General features: G+C 36.6%; 1 protein-coding gene across 24 annotated transcripts in view; it reads right to left on the bottom strand.

The window, feature by feature from the left end:
- Positions 1–2,651: 2,651 nt before the first annotated feature.
- EHBP1 (EH domain binding protein 1) overlaps positions 2,652–18,455 on the bottom strand; it is a 583,640-nt gene continuing 567,836 nt past the window's right edge. For all 24 annotated transcript variants that reach the window (XM_055540421.1, XM_055540420.1, XM_055540419.1 and 21 more), the window contains 4 exons: positions 11,445–11,544; positions 10,255–10,328; positions 3,908–4,022; positions 2,652–3,733 (listed from right to left, as the gene is read on the bottom strand). In XM_055540421.1, coding sequence (XP_055396396.1) covers positions 3,643–3,733; positions 3,908–4,022; positions 10,255–10,328; positions 11,445–11,544 — 380 coding nt within the window. In that variant the 3' untranslated portion in view covers positions 2,652–3,642. The remainder of the gene's footprint in view (positions 3,734–3,907; positions 4,023–10,254; positions 10,329–11,444; positions 11,545–18,455) is intronic.

Raw genomic sequence — 18,455 nt, 5'->3', positions numbered from 1 at the left:
AATTACATTTTTTTTTTTTTTTGACGATGAAGGAACATCTAATCAAAGGGGCAAAAGAGGAGGGGTGTGGGGCGGGGGGGAGTATGAAGGAGAAAAGGTTTTACAAGATCCCTTTCTGGTTCACAAAAGTCAGCGACACGGGCGCTTCTCTCCAGAACAAAGACACCGCGACCCATTCACAAAAGCAAGAGAAAGAGAGAGCAAAAACAATAAAAGAACGAGGGAAAAGGAAAAACACGAACAAGATAAAGCCTTAACAGGAAAAGAAACTGCGCAGAGCGCAGCGCTGACTCGAGTGGGGACACACCCTAGGCTCGCGCAGGCCCCCGCGGGGGAATAGTTCGGGAGACCCTGGGCTCCGAGCCCCCGAGATGCGCAGATTTAAAGCAAGAAACGAAATATAGCCCCCGCCTTCGGTTCTGGGGGAAAGCGCTGACTGGAGCGCACTAGTTTGCCGGGGAGAGTTGGCCGGCACGCTGGGCACACTCCCCTGAGCTTCTGCGGCTCCGCGCCTCTATCCCGGCGCTATCCCGGCCGGGGCCTGCGCGCTGTGTGCCTGAGTTAGTCCTCTCAAGCTTCGGTGCGTGCCGGGTCTCCCAAACCCTCGTCCTCCCGCCTCCTCCCGGCCCCTTTTCGCCTGCAGCGGCGGCGCTGGGCCGAGGTCCGGCAAGGTGGGGCTGCTGTGCGCGCTGGAATGTGCTCTGGCGGTCCCCAGGGCCCTCCACGCGGGCCAGGCTCTCTCGGTTCCAGATGCGGCCGCGATCTCGGGGAAGTTGGGAGGTATCAAGTAGCACAATTCCGCCCCCCCCCCCCCATGAGAGTATTTATCTAATCCCAAATTGCAGGCGAATTTTCTTAATGCTCAACCCGTAAAACCCCGGGATTAAGAGAAGAAAAAGAGAGAGAGGAGAGGGGAGAGGGAGGAGAGTGAAAAGGGGGAGATTGAGATGAAAGTTTCTTGTATGCGGCGGAAAGGACTCAGGCAGCACGTCGCTAGGCAAATATCCAGGTGGGAGACGCTGGGCCTGAAGCCTCGACCGTTCCAGCAACGGCCGCAGCTCGGGGAGGGGAAGAGGGGGCCCTTGTCTGGGGATAGCCGGTGGATTCAGCTCAAGGCCCCCGGGCCGAGGAGGGGGCGTGGGAGCTGGGCCCTGGCTTTAGCATCCAGGTGACCTCGAGGCTGGGCCAGACTCTGGAGGACACTTGGGACGGGGGAGGGGTTTGGCTCCGGGGCCGTGGGATCCCGGCCAGGGGCGGAAGTTCTGCACCGGCCCGCGGGGCTGTGCCCAAGCCAGCCCGCTGCCAACACTCCTCCTCCTCCACCTTGGCGATCCCCCGGCCCACAGCTTCTTTTGCAGCCGCGCAGGCTTTCGGGTCCACGGCCTCTGGGCGTGCTGGGCTCGCGCCTGCGCCCGGGAGGCAAGACTTTGGGCACCACGCGACGAAATCCGGACGCGGCGCCTTCGCCACGGGCCCGACCGTGCCGCTCCCCGGGGGCCGCTGCGGGGCGTGCGGCCACCACAAAGCAGCCCGAATGGAAACCCCGCGAGGCTCGGGGCTGAGGCAGGAGGGGCAGGGAGAGGGGCAGCAAGTCTGGGGCTAGCGAAGGTTTATCCCTTGGCAGGTCGGGAGCGGTTTAGGGGAGCCCCCTCTCGGCGGGGCTCCGCGGGAGGGAAGGTTCCCGGAATTCGAATCCTGTGTAAATGGAGTGGGTGACGCCGGTCGCCCAAGTCCCAGGCTCCTCCGGGCTGGAGGTTTCCTTCTGTCGGTTTCCCTAGGGTTAGAGCCGGGCTCTGAGAGCTTCTTCCCTCAGGGAGCGTAGCTTTTTCTGTTCTCCTGCTCAAATGAAGAGGGCAAATACCCGATTTCATTTAGTTCTGGTAACTTTGCAGTAACTTCCTTAAATTCTTGTCATGAAATTCTACCTTAGGATGATTTTTATCACTTTGAGACTGCCGGCGGCATACTTTTTGAAAGGAATTTGTGTGTATTGGTATAAATATCTGTATGTATATGTATGCATTATGATCGAGGCTAACGTATAAATGGTAGTGGACTGTTTTCTCTGTCTCCAGGCTTGTTGAACGAGCTTTGTTTCAGTCACCCTGGTAGAGTAATGGAAACTACCATAAAATCGCCAGGTTTTTTTCTGTAGCTTAGAACTTCTTGTTGAAAGTTCCCTTTCCCTCATCTCATACACACAAACCTGCACACACCCTCCTCCTCCCCTCCAACAATAACCCCTCTTCCTTTCATTTCAGCACCTACAGTCTGGAGGGTTATCAGAAGTCATAGTTATTCCTCATATGAGTGCAAAATTATAACAACTGCAAATTACAACATATTAGCTTTTTTTTTTTTTTTCAGTGCTGTGGATTCACAAATTTCCTCAAATCTTTAACAGAGATGACCCTTTAAAACATGCTAGTTTACACAGCTTAAGAAAATGTGACCAACTGCTTTTCAATTCACATTGGTGTGTCAGCAGGGCCCCTTTGGGGGTGGTGTAAACTTATTCAGATCCAAATACAGCCCAGTATTCTGCCCTGCATTCAAGAGGACCATTTTTTTTCCACATGAAAAGTCCTATGAATACAAAAACTTCTCTCAACCCAATGTCAAGTTTTCATTACAAAGAAGCAGCAGCAGTGTTTAAGGTAAGAAAGTTTCTGCTTTTATTGAAAATTTATATATGACTCAGTATTGTAATAAATAAACAGATAACCATTTTCACAAAAAATGACAGTGCTATGCTAGAGAAGAAAATATTAATTGGATTTACTCAATAATGGCAAGACAGATTTTATCAATACAGAATAAATAATAACAGCATTCTTGAGCCAATTTTGAGACCCAACAAAATGTGGGAACCAAGCTAGATGTAATAAATAATTATCCAGAGAAAAAGATGGTGCATTCTCAGATGATAAGACTATCTTTGTAAACTGATGCATGTCAATTAGTCCCATTCTTACTGCTCACCTTCAAATCACAGGACTTGTCTCAGGCTACGTTAAAAGGCCACCCTCTGAAGAAAGCAGAGAGAAGTACTCCTATTATCTTTACAGTGAAATGTAAAACAACTGCAGAAAATCCCACTGGTAAACAGAACACAGTTTAATAAGTAAATTGAATATGATCTAACTATAAAATTTAGGTAACAGACTCAGTGTTACATATGGCAGGACTGGAAAAAAATCATTTATGACATTTTCTTTATCCCTCCCTCTTAAGCCCCCTCCCACCCCTCATTATGCTATTAACAACAACAACAACAACAAAAATGTTTTAAAATGTTCCTCCATCAAAAAATGAGGGAAAATAATGAGGGAAGAGTTTTCTTTCTTTGAACAGTTTCTTGAACACTCCCAATACCAATCACTCACAAGATGTCTGTGCAAATCTACTTCACATGATTTCAAGGAAATGATTAATTCACACCAAAAAAACCCTTAAACAAAGCTATTTTGGAGTTCTGTACAAAATCTGGAAAGGAGGGAGGAAAAGGGGTGGTGGTGGTAAAGAAGTACAATCCAGTCAAACAAAATGTTAAAAGTTTTAAATCAACGAGAATGAATTTTTTTTTTATGGTCTGGGGAACCCAAGGCTAATAAAATGTTGGTCAGGATTCTGGTCCGGTTTCTACTGAAGGACACATTTCTCTTCTTTCTTGGCCATCTTGCCTTTGTTTTGTTCCAGAGTTCGCTCCAAATGTTCATCTTCTTCTTCGGCCCTGGAAATCAAACAGGAAACCAAATTATTTTTCTTCGTGGAGGGCAGAGCGGCACTCCCCTCTCGCTCCGAATTCCAAGCCCCAGAGAGAACTGGGCCTGCGGGGCCAGGGAGAGGCTGCCCGGGTCCACTGGAGACCTCTGGATAGAAATCCCCGACCCCACCACCCACTTACTGCTTCTCCTGCGCGTCCAAGTCCCTGACGAGCGCGTCGCGCTTGTCCACTAGGGCCACCAGTTCATCCAGGAGGAGTTGCTCGCGTCGCTTCTGGGCCTCGGTCTTCTGCCAGTCTGCAGAGGACAGGAGGCTCCTTACCCACCTTACCCTCCCCTTCCCGCCTTTTCCAGTTCCCTTTTATTTCTCTGCAAAACATATCACAGAGCCACTAGCTAGTAGTGTTTCACGGGGAGTTTGGCCGTCGTGGTGAGGATTTCACCCTTAAAACCCTACTTTCTAAGTATTTTCCGTAGATAAGAGACTGCTATGGCCGGGTTGAAGCCTTCACGAGACCAGGTGTGCGCCGGTGGCCAGCCGGAGGTGCGCACCTGATTTCGGCCAAAGTGGGGGAGGGAGAGCTGGAGGCCCAGAAGAGGTCAGCCGGAGGGTTGGTGGTGGGGGATGTGGGTAAATGAGGAGGCGGGAAGCAGAGATGGGCGATAAAATCCTCCTGAAAAGGCTAGAGAGTCTGCCTGAGAACCTATCCTCCTCCCCCACCCCGAAGCTCACTCCATACAGCCCATTCTTCGCTAATTTCCTCTCCGCTCTATTTTAGCAGTTGGATGTATCTCACACTGGGCGCCATATGCTTCACAATAACTTTAAAAGTAGTGAATCGGCTAATTAGCATTTTTCTTTGAAGTAAAAAATAAATTTGCTCTGCAATATTACACTGCAGCTCTCGATCGCATCACAGCCAGTTTTCTTTTGGAGAGGTTTGCTGCGTGGCTTCAAATCAAAGCACTTTTGCAAAGGAAAAATTACATACTTATTTTTGAAACCCCATGTTAAGGTTGGAAAATCCGATGGGCCGTGCTCTTTCCATGTGTAGGGGCAGTTTTTTGAAGATTTTAGGCCCCAATAATATATTTCCTAATCTTTGCTGGTCTGATAATTTCCTTAAGATGAGCAGCAGTTTCGTTTAATAAAACAGGACCAAATCGAACATTTAAAGCACTTTTGAAACCAAAGCCAACTGCTCTCTGGCCAGACTGCGAGGGCTTGTAGCTGTCAATCAACCTCCAGTCTACCCCGCCTCCCTCATTAGGAAGGTAAACAATGAAAAGAAGAAGTAGATGATGAGGCAGATAGCCGAACAAATGAGGACCTAAAGGGAAACAGGACACCAGCTTGGGGGGGAGGTGGGGGAAATACCCTGGCCACTGACTCCTGTAGCTCCCTCCCCCAGCAAATGCACTTTCCAAAAAACAGAGGAGTGCAGTCCTTTCTGGTTTCTCTCTCTTCTCTCTCCATTGCCCTGGGCAATCATGTTAAAACTCACATGGCTGGTGCTTATTCAGATAAACCTAACAATGCACACCGCTGGTTACCATGTGAATCTTCACAAACCGCACAAGAATGTGCTGGTTCAAATCCCCCCCCCGACCCCCTTCAAAGCAAAATTTATTCAAGACAGCAAACTGCTCAGCAGCTTTATGAAAGCAAATGGAGCTAGAGGGAATTCTATCTCGTATTTACAAATTAAAAAATTAGATGCATCATCGTGCAATAAAGGTTAGAATAGCAGCAAAAAACTAGAATATTCTATTTTATCACTATTTCTATCACTATAAGCTCAAATACATACACACATATATATTAAACATGCTATATATTAATTATCCTCATTTGATACAAAACATCACACAAATAGGTACATTAAATAATTGGTCACATTACATTCTTATTTTAAAAAGAAGTGTTCAATTGCATAGAGAGAAATAAAGAAACTATTTCTATGGAAAGCTTTTTTCTGAATGTAAGAATTTAAAAAATAATAATGAAACACCAAAACTGAAGAAAAGCCATATCTATCACAATTTTATTCCTTAGATTTAAATGCAACTGAGGTCAGGAATGCTGGACAATTTTCTAATCTGGTTCTTGTTCTTAATCAGTTTCATTCTACTACAGGAGATAAATTAATAGACTCTCCAGGTTGGAAAGATCTTAAAGGTCATCTGGTCTGATTTCAGGTAACTATAGTTCTAGAAGTATTAACTCTGAGAAAAACCTGCTAAATTTGAAAAAGATTTGTAACTAAATTTATAATTATTAAGATTACCAACTTTGATAAATATTAATTTTTCCATTTCTGACCTCAAGAAATCATTCTGATTACAAGTTTAATTTATAATTCTTTACTTCCAAAACATTTTGATGAGCTTTAATACTGGGAAATAAAATTTCTCCACCATAAACTCAAGACATATAATTAAGTTGATAATTATAAAATTTTTTAAACTAAGAAAATAATTTTAATGACACATAATCTTAATTAACTTATTCCTTCTCTATACTTGGCCAGCCACTTTTAAGGTTTTAATAATTAGAAATATCAAAAATTAATTTTTTTTTAAAATAAGGTTTTAACAATATGGATAAGAGAGAAAATTTTGTATTTTTAGTCCCTTAAGTATTGAATAGTTTAAAAAATCTTAATCTTCTCCTAGCTCAATAATGACATTTCCCATAACTGTAACAAAAACATTTTTTTAAGTTATGAATATTTAGGTAATTTTCATCATCTTACAAATTTAACTGACATTAAATTTTAAATATTTCAGCATAAATTTATAGGATTTTTCATATTAAATCTGTCATTACCACATGAATATCTATCTACAAATAATTAGTCAAATTGTGGGGGAAAAAAAGCTATGTGCAGTGAGTAGATTCTACACCAGCAAAACTACTTTTACTTTGGGTTTGCTTTCTCACAGAAGTAAATTTATACACAATGGTAATTTGAGAAGTTAAGTTTTGATGAATTAAAAAAAATTTAATAACACCTTTCAAACTGATCAAGATTCACATTTGTATATTCAAGGCCTAAATAAAAAAAATTTAAATCCCCCTTTAAATAGCTTCACCTAGACATAATGTCATGTTTTTAAAGCCTGAATGTAAGTTTATGTGTTACCTGTTATACATTTTAAGAAAGGATTACTCACCTATAACAGCTAGCCAGATGCACTGACTTTGGCTTGGACAGACTACAATGTGGGTTCTGATTAATTTAAAGATTCCAGTGTACTTTTGCTACAAAAGCCATATCCTCTCACAACAAATAGGATTAAGTTTTGATGCTGCATTTGAGCCAAAGTGTTGAAATAAAGAGATTCTGTTTATGTCTATCTGCACTGAGCTGTTTCGTTAATTCAAAAAACTCTTTTTTTATATATAGGGCCAATTATTCATTCCCTGATTCAGTTTATTTGCTGAAGTTGATAATTACCTTGGAAAAAAGGCAAAGAAATACCTATAAACACTTTAATAGAAAGGACCTAAAGTTCTTGTAGTAAACCTTCAACCTTGCCACTATAAATAAGCCTGGCACTTTGATGAAAATTAACACTAGTTTTGTAAAGAGCACATTGGGGGATTGCAGTCAAGTCTTATCTTTAGTTCCAGTCAACTAGCAATCCTGAAAGAGTTTGCATCATCATCAGAGCAGGCCATTTGATAGGATTCTACCGCTGTACCTAATCAATCTATGGAAGACTGTGGCTGTGCTGTGTAACAAAGCTAAAATAGATTTACAAATGGGGTTTTAGGGGATAAGCTCCTCCACAGGATTACATATTGATTTTAAATATAAAAAGCTTATCATATAAGCCATAACTACAAAAATAGTGAACCTATGCATAAATCCCTTTAGAAGAGCACCCACTTCAAACTCTAAGCCAAGAATAAATCAAGATGTACAAAATCCTAGAGAAGATCCATTTCTTGTGCAGAAAATGAACACACCACTTTCCAAAAGCCCACCCCAATGTGTGCAGAAATGAATCTATCTTTCCTGAGGGGGCATTAAATAATCTGGAACAAAAAAACTATAGGAAAGTATATGAAAGATGTTTGTTAGCTTAAAGGATCCTGCAATTTAGCTCAGTAGAGTGAAACTCCTGCAATGAAAACACCTCAGGGGAAAAGAAAAAGGTAAAAAAAGGCCAAAGTGATTACGGATTCTCAGAAGAATGGATATATTGAATGTTATTATTATTATTTTGCTCTCAAACCAAGCTGTTAATATTTCTTTCATTGTGCTATGGCTATTAATATTCTGTGCTTTCTCCTGGTGAATGGTTTCACTAGCAGATTTATTTGGAAATATTTTAGTTTATTTATTATGAAAAATATCTCATGGCTACTAAGAAGAAGAGATGGGAAAGAAAAGAGAAAGGAACTTTAAAACAAAGGAAAGCAAAACAAAACCAATCAGTGTTGCCTGTTCATGTGTTTTTCTGCAGTGATTTAATGCTCCAAAAGACTACTGAACTGCATGTGTGTCCATTCTAAGGGCTGGCTCAGAGGACACTGTCTTCAAAGAACTGATACTCATGATGACCAGTATTTCTCTAGGACAGCCCAAGCCACATATTGCCCAGGCTAGTGGGGCAGGCCTTTCTCTGAGAAAGTGTCTTTATTTGTAATCAACAGGCTGTTTCTTTCCTCAAGCCTCTTTTTCCTGTCAACCAACAACAGAAACTGGCTGAGAGATTTAAGGCACAATCAGATATGGGACAATAGCATTAATTAAAAAAATAAAACAGAACAGATCCTCAAAAAAGTAACAATTGCATTAAAGGTATCTGAAAGAAAAACATTCTTTTTTTCCCTCTTTTTCAAAAATACTTTCTACTGTTCTTCCATGTGTACAAGAGGATCAGGCAGAAAAATTTTAGATTATTTAATTAAGATTGAAGGTCTACTACATAGGGATAGGTTGCCAATGAAACTGGGATGTTTTTATATGTATCATGGCCCTCCTTAAAGATGGTACTATATGGTAATAATAGTGGTTTGGGGATAGAAGCAGGATCTGCCTTAAAAGTCAACTGTATTGTATCAAGCTGCATCTTAGGGATGATTTAACTTACTATACATGAGAGAGTAAATTTTAAAAAATTGTAATATTCTGTATTGAGCATAATGAATCTATAAAGAATAAACTATAAGAGTTATACATACATTATACATACTATATACACATATATTTTATATTATACATATAAATAACATATAAATAGAATTTGCTATACCTACTTTTCAAATGACTGTTAAGCTTTCCAATCTAAGACTATACCACCACAACAAAAATTATATCAAGAGGAAAAATACCATTTAGTATATTTGTGCATTTTATTTCAATGGCAAGTTTCACGGAACTTCTTAAATAATTTTGACAAATTTTATAGTCATTAGTGGTGTAATTTGACAGCCACTTGAAGAAAATTAGTTATCTGAAGCCTTTTGAATAAAGTAAATCTAATTTCTAAATTAGGATATACAAATGTCATATTTATCAAATGATATTAGGAATATAAAAATAAAAATAAAGCTTCTATAAATGTAGAAGATAGTATTTAGATAAACAGTATGTGTTTTATTTAATAACAATATTAATTAAACTATTTTAAAAATACATGGTTTCATTTGACTTTCTCTTACGAACTTAAATTTCTAGTTTCCGAACTAATTATAATTGACTTCTTATAGATCAGGTACCTTATCAGGTGAAGAAAGAAATTACCATGGACAGTCAGTGGGTTAAGAGGTCAATATAGAATAGGAAAATCAATTTGCATTGATTAGACAAAAGGTCCATTTTACAGAGCCCAAAGGATTAGCTCTTAAGCAGACATCTTTGAACTATAAGACATCTTCAACTAAGAGGTATAAGGAGAACAGAATTCTAAAATACCAAAGAATTAAAAAAAAAACCATATATAATAAATGCCATAGTTAAGCCAGCTGATGTTTATTGATATTATGAACCATCCTTAGGATTACTATATATGTTATTCATTTAAAAGTTTATATAATGTGTGAAAGTGTTGAATTTATCTCATATGCCTGAATCTTTGCTTGACTATTAATAAGAGTTGGAATCTTAAGAGCTATAGCAGACTGGACAGTGACATATTTATATGGACATCAGTTAAATATTAAGGTAAAATTTAGAATCTGAATGTGAAAAATCAAAATGATAAATCTTTCTCAAACCTCTGCAGTGGAAGCAACTTTAACTTACACATAAAATGAAATCATTTAACTACTTACATTTTCTATTTAATGGACTTTTAAGCTTACAATTTTATGTTTAATAGTAAACCAAATGATGATCTGAATTAGGGTCCTAAGGTTTTACATGACTAATGGTTTCTGAATCTAAGACATTTATTTGGAACTCCTGTAGTTCCTAGTCAGACCACACCTAGTGAGACCGAAGTATATTACACTCTTTAAATCTCTTTGACAACTGACACTTTACACACCTCACTGGGCCATGGCGTCTCTTACCTTCAATGGCTAGCATTGCCCGCAATTCCCGATTCAGCAGCTCATACCTTCGTTCTAAATCATGTTCTTTTTCCCTAGGCAAGTTGCAAAAGTTCATCAATATGCTAATTACTAAATCATTAAACACTTAAAAAAAACCTTTAGGTTACATTGATTTTAGGACTCATAACTGACTTTTCTCTTTAACTTTAAGCTACTCAAAACAAATGATACACAAACCTAAAACCTTCCTCAGGTTGAATACTTACTCGTGGTATTATTTTTCTCCTTCAATTTTGAGTTGTACAAAAGTATATTTTAATCTGTGGATAAGTAATCTCATTCTTCAATGCTTTTTGTCTTAAGTGCCAGGTATAAAGCTATTTCATAAAATATTTTTCATAACTGTCAATAAACACCTTTTTGTCTAGAACTCCATGTGAAAAGAGTACGAGAAACATGAAAGTACTAGCAGTGCAAATTTAATATAGAGACAATAAAAAAAATCAGGATAAATTAATTCTGCGCTTCATAATTCTTTTATTAAGGCGTTGCAGAAATGACAAAAATATAGAGGTTTTCACTAAAAAAATGTAAACATGTTTCTTCCCACACTAGGTGGCATAATATAAGAATACTGCTAGTGAGAAAAAGGGACAAGCATTAAGTCCTATGCGAACTAAATGCTAAAGACTTGAGAATGCTTACATTTGGTTTAGTCTCCATTTTACTGTAATTCTTGGAGTCATAAAAGGTCACTTCTGTGTAAATTATTAATCTTTTATCCCAAAATTTAGGGTAACATTATCTGCAGAGTACAAAGGTACTTTTGTCCTTATTAAGAATTATTTAATTTTTAACTGAAAATTTGATGTTAAATAAACTTCAGTTTTATTTCTTTTTCTCCTTAATATAAACCAAACATCCTTTTTTGTGCACAAGTGATTTCTTAAACCCCAAAATTATTTACATTACTTGGTTTTCAGTATAATACATACATTTTTTCAGTATCTAATACTCTATTTTAAAATTCTTACTCTTCAAATAAAAACTGGTTATGTAGTATTTTATATTTTATTTTTATAGAAAATATAATTTCTAAAGAAAGAAAAAAATTAAGCCTAATAAATATGAAATCCCAAGAAAGACAATGATAGAAAGTCTAAGACTCCTCAATGTCGTAGGAAAAACAAGCAGTGAGAAGTACTTACAGGAGAGAGAGCTGGTTCATTCTTCTTATTAAGGCATTTTTCTTATTAACTAACATAAACCACTCCTGCATCATAGCTTCTTCTTCTTCTGTGTTCCTTCCTATAATTTAAGAAGAATTACTGTTTTTTCTATTTTACAAGCCAAATAATAGTTCAGCATAAGTCTTGTGTTTTTTTTTTGACATGAAACATATTTTAGCTAACCCAATAGTGCAAATTAAACTGTTTATAAGTTTATATATAAGATTAAGGTCTGAAGAAAGGAATCAGTATTTTAAAATTCATAAACCAATCTCTAAAGGAGGTATTATTCAGCATGTATATTTCAGTCCCCTGAACATATCTACAGATCATACTAATGTACATTAAAAAAAAAAGTGTTCCAACTTTTAAATCCTCCCCAGAGGTTGACTTGTTATTATATTTCAATGAGGAACTCATGAAGCTAACAGACATATGGTTATGATAAAACTATATTAATTAATTAAAAACCACATTAAAAAATCATTATGAGAATTACAAGACTAGCAGGAAGATCAGAGAAGTCAAGAGATTTTGTGAGAGCTTCTACCTGTAATGACTTGCTTTTTTTCTTATTTTCCTCCCCTAAAGTAAACTAAAGATATATACATGCATATACATTTCCAGAACTCATCATCCCTAATATGGTGAACACTTGCAAATTATTTTAAATATATTGTAAATGACCAGGCTACAAAAATACTTACATCTATCTGTGAAAAAAGAACATAATAATCTTCAGTAAATGAGAAAACATTTAAGCAGAGAGATGACGTTAAATGTCAGGTTATAAATTTACTGACTACACATTTAAAATTCATTTTCCCTAACAGTCATTCCATCATCTATACTACTCCTCCCCTCAAAAAGATTATAATATATAGCATATATTTGGTACTATTCATATAGAAGTAGGCCACAATCATACTTGAGAAAAATATTAATACCCCACCTTCTTCCTTTAAACTGCCTTCAAATTGTATCCAGTCAAATTTATAATTCTTTGACTTTGTTTTCTTCTGAATTTCATCCATGATTGGTTTATTGTTTTGCTAGGCCATTGTTTAATACTTCAGTCCAACTTCTAGATAGATTCATAGGGTTAACTTAAATATCTAACAAAAAAATTAAATATCCCAGGCTAAGACTAAATATCCTAGTCAATTTCCTAAGTTTTATTTTCTTCTTTAGATATTTTCTTTTAACTTTCAAACACACTACACAGTCCATTAAAAAACATTCAAGCAATACAGAGACATAATTGAGGTAAAAGTCAAGTCCTCTTTCACCAACCCCACCCTCTCTAATTTGCCTATCTACCTCCCTTCTCCAGAAGTACTATTACAGTTTAGCATATCTTCTTCCAGACCACATAGGTAGCTATGTCTAACACACAGGTATATACCATGTCTGGACACATACAGGTTTTTTTCCTTTAACATAAGGGCCCTTGATTTGTTGTTGTCATGTTGTTCAAAGATCTACTTCATTTTTGTAATACTTGCATAAATTATGGATGTGACATAATTAACTATTTTCACATTAACAGAAATTTGAAGAAAGTTTTAGAATGAAAATAGAATATAAAGAGCTGATCTGTGTGCAAGATTAAACATGTATTTCAGAGCATCCCTATAAAACAGATGTCTGTAAAAGAGTGAGAGATAGGTGCTTTCATTAAATTAAAGTCCATTAAACTTTATGATATGAAGCAGACCGGGGATAGATTCTTTTAGAGTATGAACAAAAGTCTTTATTGTTTTACAGCATTTTTAATCTCTCTTTTAGGGTAACTGGTTTTGTATTCACTTTGGACCATGTGATGTCTTGACACTGGTCATGTGATATAGGCTGCGATAGGCACAAATCCCTGGGTAGCAACAAAAGAAGAAAGAGTAAAAAGAAAAAGCTGAGAAAAAGCTTGCAATTTGGAAAAAGGCCAATTGTACCCTGGTGAAGGCCTTTTTGATCAGTGAAATGACACATGTGTGCAATATTAATAGGTGCTGTTTTTATGATATTTTGTTTTCTGATTAAAGACTTAATTTTTGTGTTCATAACCTCAGTGGTTTCTAAAAATATACACATATTAAAACTTTGTTTTGAATTTAACCTAAACCTGTAATTCAGGCTTTCAGGCAATAATACTAGAAGCATCTAGCCTTCTCTTAAATTAGCATCATTTTCTTCAATGGAAGACTGCTTCCTTGAGAACAACAATATTGATGTGGTACTACTGTGTTATTTTCAGTTTAACTCATGCCTATGATTTCTAGATAAGAATAAAAGATGCACCTTCCCTAATTATTAGGAAGTGAGCAGAGTCTCATGTTTCAAAAGGGAATAAGCCAAACAATAACACATATTTAAAGATTTATTATTCAGTGCTACCTAGATTATATAAATTAACTGAAAAACATATTTGAGATTAAATCATCACTAACTCCTTATCTGAGATAGTACACAATGATGGAAATCTATACTTAGCCTAGTAATAAAAAAATTAAATTTTCTTCTAATACATCATCATACTATTGTTTTTAGGGATTTAAAATTTTTTAAATTTAAAAAGCTTTTAAAAGGCAGTAAGTTGAACCATTACAAATTAATCCTGACTTTAATAACTGGTTAAAGACCCCTTTAGCTTTATAAGTAACAAAAAATATTAAAGCCTGTGATCACAGTGAGCTTTTCTCATTTCTCCTCCAACCATTTGTTATTTAATCCAATACTAGTAATCCAATTTGTCCATCAGACTTTTAAAGGGCAGAATGCAACTTCCTCAGCTTAGACACTTTTCAAAGTACAATATATTTTTCAAATGAATGCTGGATGTTTCATTTTTCCCAACTGTTCCTAGCTCTAATGCATGAGGAAAAAAAAGAACAAGATGAACATTGTTCATACTGATTAAGTAAGAGCTCATTAAAGAGCTGTCAGTGCGGTACTTTGAATATGCATGAAGCATATAATCAGATCTAGTACCGTCACTAGAGGAGAATACGGTAAGTACAAAGGATTGATTTAATTACTTAGAGTGGGCTGTGGTGGTAAAGCAGTCTTGTTAGTGCAAAAAGAAAAAGAGGTTGTATTCTGGCACTGTTAGAAAAAAGGCAGTTTTAGCTTCTGCCACAATACATAATCTCAGAATAAAGCACTTTACATTGTAGCTTAAAATGAAGATTGTCATTATTTTATAAAATGGCCATAAATCATTTTATCTTGTTTAAACTCACCAAGTTAATTATCTTGCTTTCAAAATTATCTTTAATTTGTAATCACAACTACATTTTTATCACCTTAGAGCCAAAGCTGAAATTTAAATATTTTTTTCAGTTTCATGAACTGAAAAATTCAAGATCTATACTACTGAAGACCATTTTGAAACTTAAAAAATGACAAAATTCTACAGTTCAGTACAGTTACTAAAATGTGAAAGCATGGCTGGGTTGTTATACTATATTTTAAAGCAGAGTGCCTCATATCTATTATAAATATACTATCAATAAAATATCACCTTAACCTTTTAAAGTATTGACTAATTAATACTGTCTCTGGTAATTTTTTTCTCCTTTATCTGGTAATTTTTTTCTCCTTTATTTCCTTAAAGAATTCTGGTTTTTATTCTGCCTCCTGGAATGTAACATCTTTCTGACATCACAATCTATTTATTGTCAGTTTTCTCTTTTTAATTATGATAGCCAGAGTATGATTTATAAAAATTACTAAATAATGAAGCATAATAATAGTAGGAAAAGTCACATGTAAATATGACTTCAAATAATTCTTCCTATCACATAGTTAATAAAACCTACTTAATACAAAGCAGAATAATACAGCACTACATGTAGTACAAATACTTAATAAAATGTTAACATCTACCTTTATATTCCATCTCCTCCCTCCCAAAATGATTAAAAGATTTAATTCCACTTAAAAATTCATTCCTTCACCCAGGAATGTGTATATAGTTCTCATTTGCTTTTTCAAAAGCAGCATTTTCAATGTAAATTTTAAAATGAACAAAAGGAAAATGATGGTAAAGCCTTAAAATTATGAATTATATTTATAAAACTGTCTACTAGTTAATCTTTCCTAATTAATCTTTCACCATAAGCTTATTATCTATTTAGATATATTTTCAGACAATGAATTCTTATATAAATGCAAAATAAGGAACAACACAATTTTAACTGAACAGAAGATTAATTCAACAGGAGAAAATGAAAACATAAAGATGAAGGTGCTATTGAACATACATACAAATTCACGGTTTTCTACCATGAAAACATTAAAGAATGCTGAAATCTTGCCATAGCTCCATAGTGGAGATGGCTGACTAGTGATCACATGTGGCCCTTAAAGGACAAAATGTAGCAAAGCCAAATCAAACATTAAAAACAAAAAAGTTGCCATTACTAATTATCCCTATGTTATGATTACCTGAGTATGATGACCTCTGAAAGATTTAATATATTACAATAGAGATACACATGAATGTGTCCAACTAACTGGTACCAGAGAAACATTTTAATAACAAAAAAGATAAAGTCTGGTAGATTTACTTAATGAATGAGAAAGATTAATTTACTGCAGTTATATAGGGACATGGACACATGAACTCCAAAGCCAATATTACGATAGGACTCCAGTGCCCTAGTTTAGAAAATATTTTAAACTTAGGAAACAGAGCTTTATTATGAAAACAAATTTTATTATGTAAGCAAACAGTTGATAAGTGTTTCTACAGTAAGAATATCCTCAAACAGCAATCAACATAAATGAAGAACCATAATCCTTATTGATGTCTTCAGCAGTAATTGTCTTAAAACAATTTGCTCAGCTTGATATATTTGTTATAGTATTAATAATATAAACTTTGATGAAAATCCTGTCTTTTGTTGAAGTAAAATAAAAACTAATTCATTCTCTCAAACACATCTTTCATTTGCTCATTTGATAAAATGAAGTGTGAGGAGAGATTCAGGGCAATCTCTCTCTACAGATAAATTTGACAGACATCTATGCACCTACCTATGCATGGGGAGGTATAGACAAGTTCACTGAATCTCTTCCATCATAGACTTATACAAAAGAAAAAGCTACTTCTAAAGTCCAGAAATTAATAACAATCTTTTTGTGCCAAGTTCTTGGTAGAGTCTGAATAGCCTTGCTATGCCAAAAATCAGTGCTCAATTTCTCAAAAGGTAAAGTAAGCACACACTTAAGATAGTAAAAAAGATAAACTAAAAGCATGAAAATAATCATCATGGAAAAAGTCATAATTGATAAAATTGTTTGTATTTATTTACAGTTTAGTATTTTTTTAAAAATTACATGTGGGATGGAGTTGCTTCCATAACTTCAGTGCTAAGAGCCTTTAAAAGTATTAGCATGACCCACATTTCAGATAAAGCATGACCATCTTGACTATCAACAAATATGCACTAGGCTAAATTCAAAACACTCCCCTGGTGGCCTAGATAGTAAAGACTCTGCCTGCAATGTGAGGAAATCTGCAATGTGGTTCGATCCCTGGGTTGGGAAGATCCCCTGGAGGAGGAAATGGCAACCCACTCCAGTATTCTTGCCTGGAGAATTCCACGGACAGAGGAGCCTGGCAGGCTAAAGTCCACGAGGTTGCAAAGAATTGGACACAAATGATTGACTGACTAACACTTTCACTTTCAAAACACTCAAAACAGAGCTCGGAAACTATATTTATTTTTCAATGTGCATTTAACATATTCTGTAAAATCAGAAAAAATACAGTGAGTCACTTTTATACACATCATTCAACCAAACAGACTACTGTCTACTTGGAGATCAACTGGGCATCCTCCAGTAAGAGGAAAACTTAAACTGTGAGCCACACTTACAGAAAGATAGCTTCCCCTGCTATAACTCCCCTCTCTTGAAGCCCCCACCTTTGTTTGGCCTGCACCTGGCAGTCTCTTTACTTCCTCCCTCTCCTAGAGCCTTCGTGCAGTCATGTCATGGAAATGACTTAAAGAGTAGTCCTAGAAGTGACAGAGATATTAATGTTAAAGATGAGCATGAAGAGTTGAATAAAATTATTTCTGGAAAAGTGGAAGTGAAAGAAACAATACTTCAATTTTTTCATTAAAAAATTGTTTTTTAAATTTTTATCATTTGGCTGCACAGCTTGGCAAGTGGGATCCCAGTTCCTCAATCAGGGATCAAACCTGCACCCACTGCATTGGAAGTGCAGATTCTTAACCACTGGACCACCGGGGAAGTCCCAACATTATTTCTAGATGCATTCTAAGATATGATTTTAAATACATATATAGGGGCTTCCTTGGTAGCTCAGCGGTAAAGAATCTGCCTGCCAATGCAGGAGACACAAGTTCCATCCTGAGCCGGGAAGATCCCACATACTGCGGAGCAGCTAAGCCCAATGTGCCACAACTATTGAGCCTATGCTATAGAGACTGGGAACCACAACTGAGCCCATGTGTCCCAATTACTGAAGCGTGTGCACTGTAGAGCCCATGTTCCACAAAAAGAGGAACCACCACAGTAAGAAACCCCTGCACCACAACTAGAGAGTAGCTTCTGCTTGCCGCAATAGAGAAGAGCTCACGCAGCAACAAAGACCCAGCACAGCCACAAATAAATAAATTATAAAAAATAAAGATATGCATATATAGATAAATGTTGTAAGAGATATTATTAAAGTTTAATATATTCAAGTAAGTCAAAATCTCTGGGGGAGACCTTCTCACTGGGAGGTTCATCTTTTTTAAGGTTATTTGGACATATAGTTTTTTATGGAGTGGTATGGGAACTCAATCCATGATTTAAGAACTTTATGGAAAAGCACTTGACTCATTAATAAAGATGAACTTTATTAATAAAGACTTCTTATAAACTGTAGACTACCTTTATGAATGCTTACATTAATCCTGAGAAACTCCCGTGGATAAGAATATAAATTCTGGTAGGGCTAAGTATACTTTATAAATG

This window comes from Bubalus kerabau, chromosome 11 (assembly GCF_029407905.1).
Source record: "Bubalus kerabau isolate K-KA32 ecotype Philippines breed swamp buffalo chromosome 11, PCC_UOA_SB_1v2, whole genome shotgun sequence".
In the NCBI taxonomy this organism is placed as follows: Eukaryota; Metazoa; Chordata; class Mammalia; order Artiodactyla; family Bovidae; genus Bubalus; species Bubalus kerabau.
The sequence above is the reverse complement of the archived record's forward strand: the minus strand, read 5'-3'. Positions and strand labels throughout refer to the sequence as shown.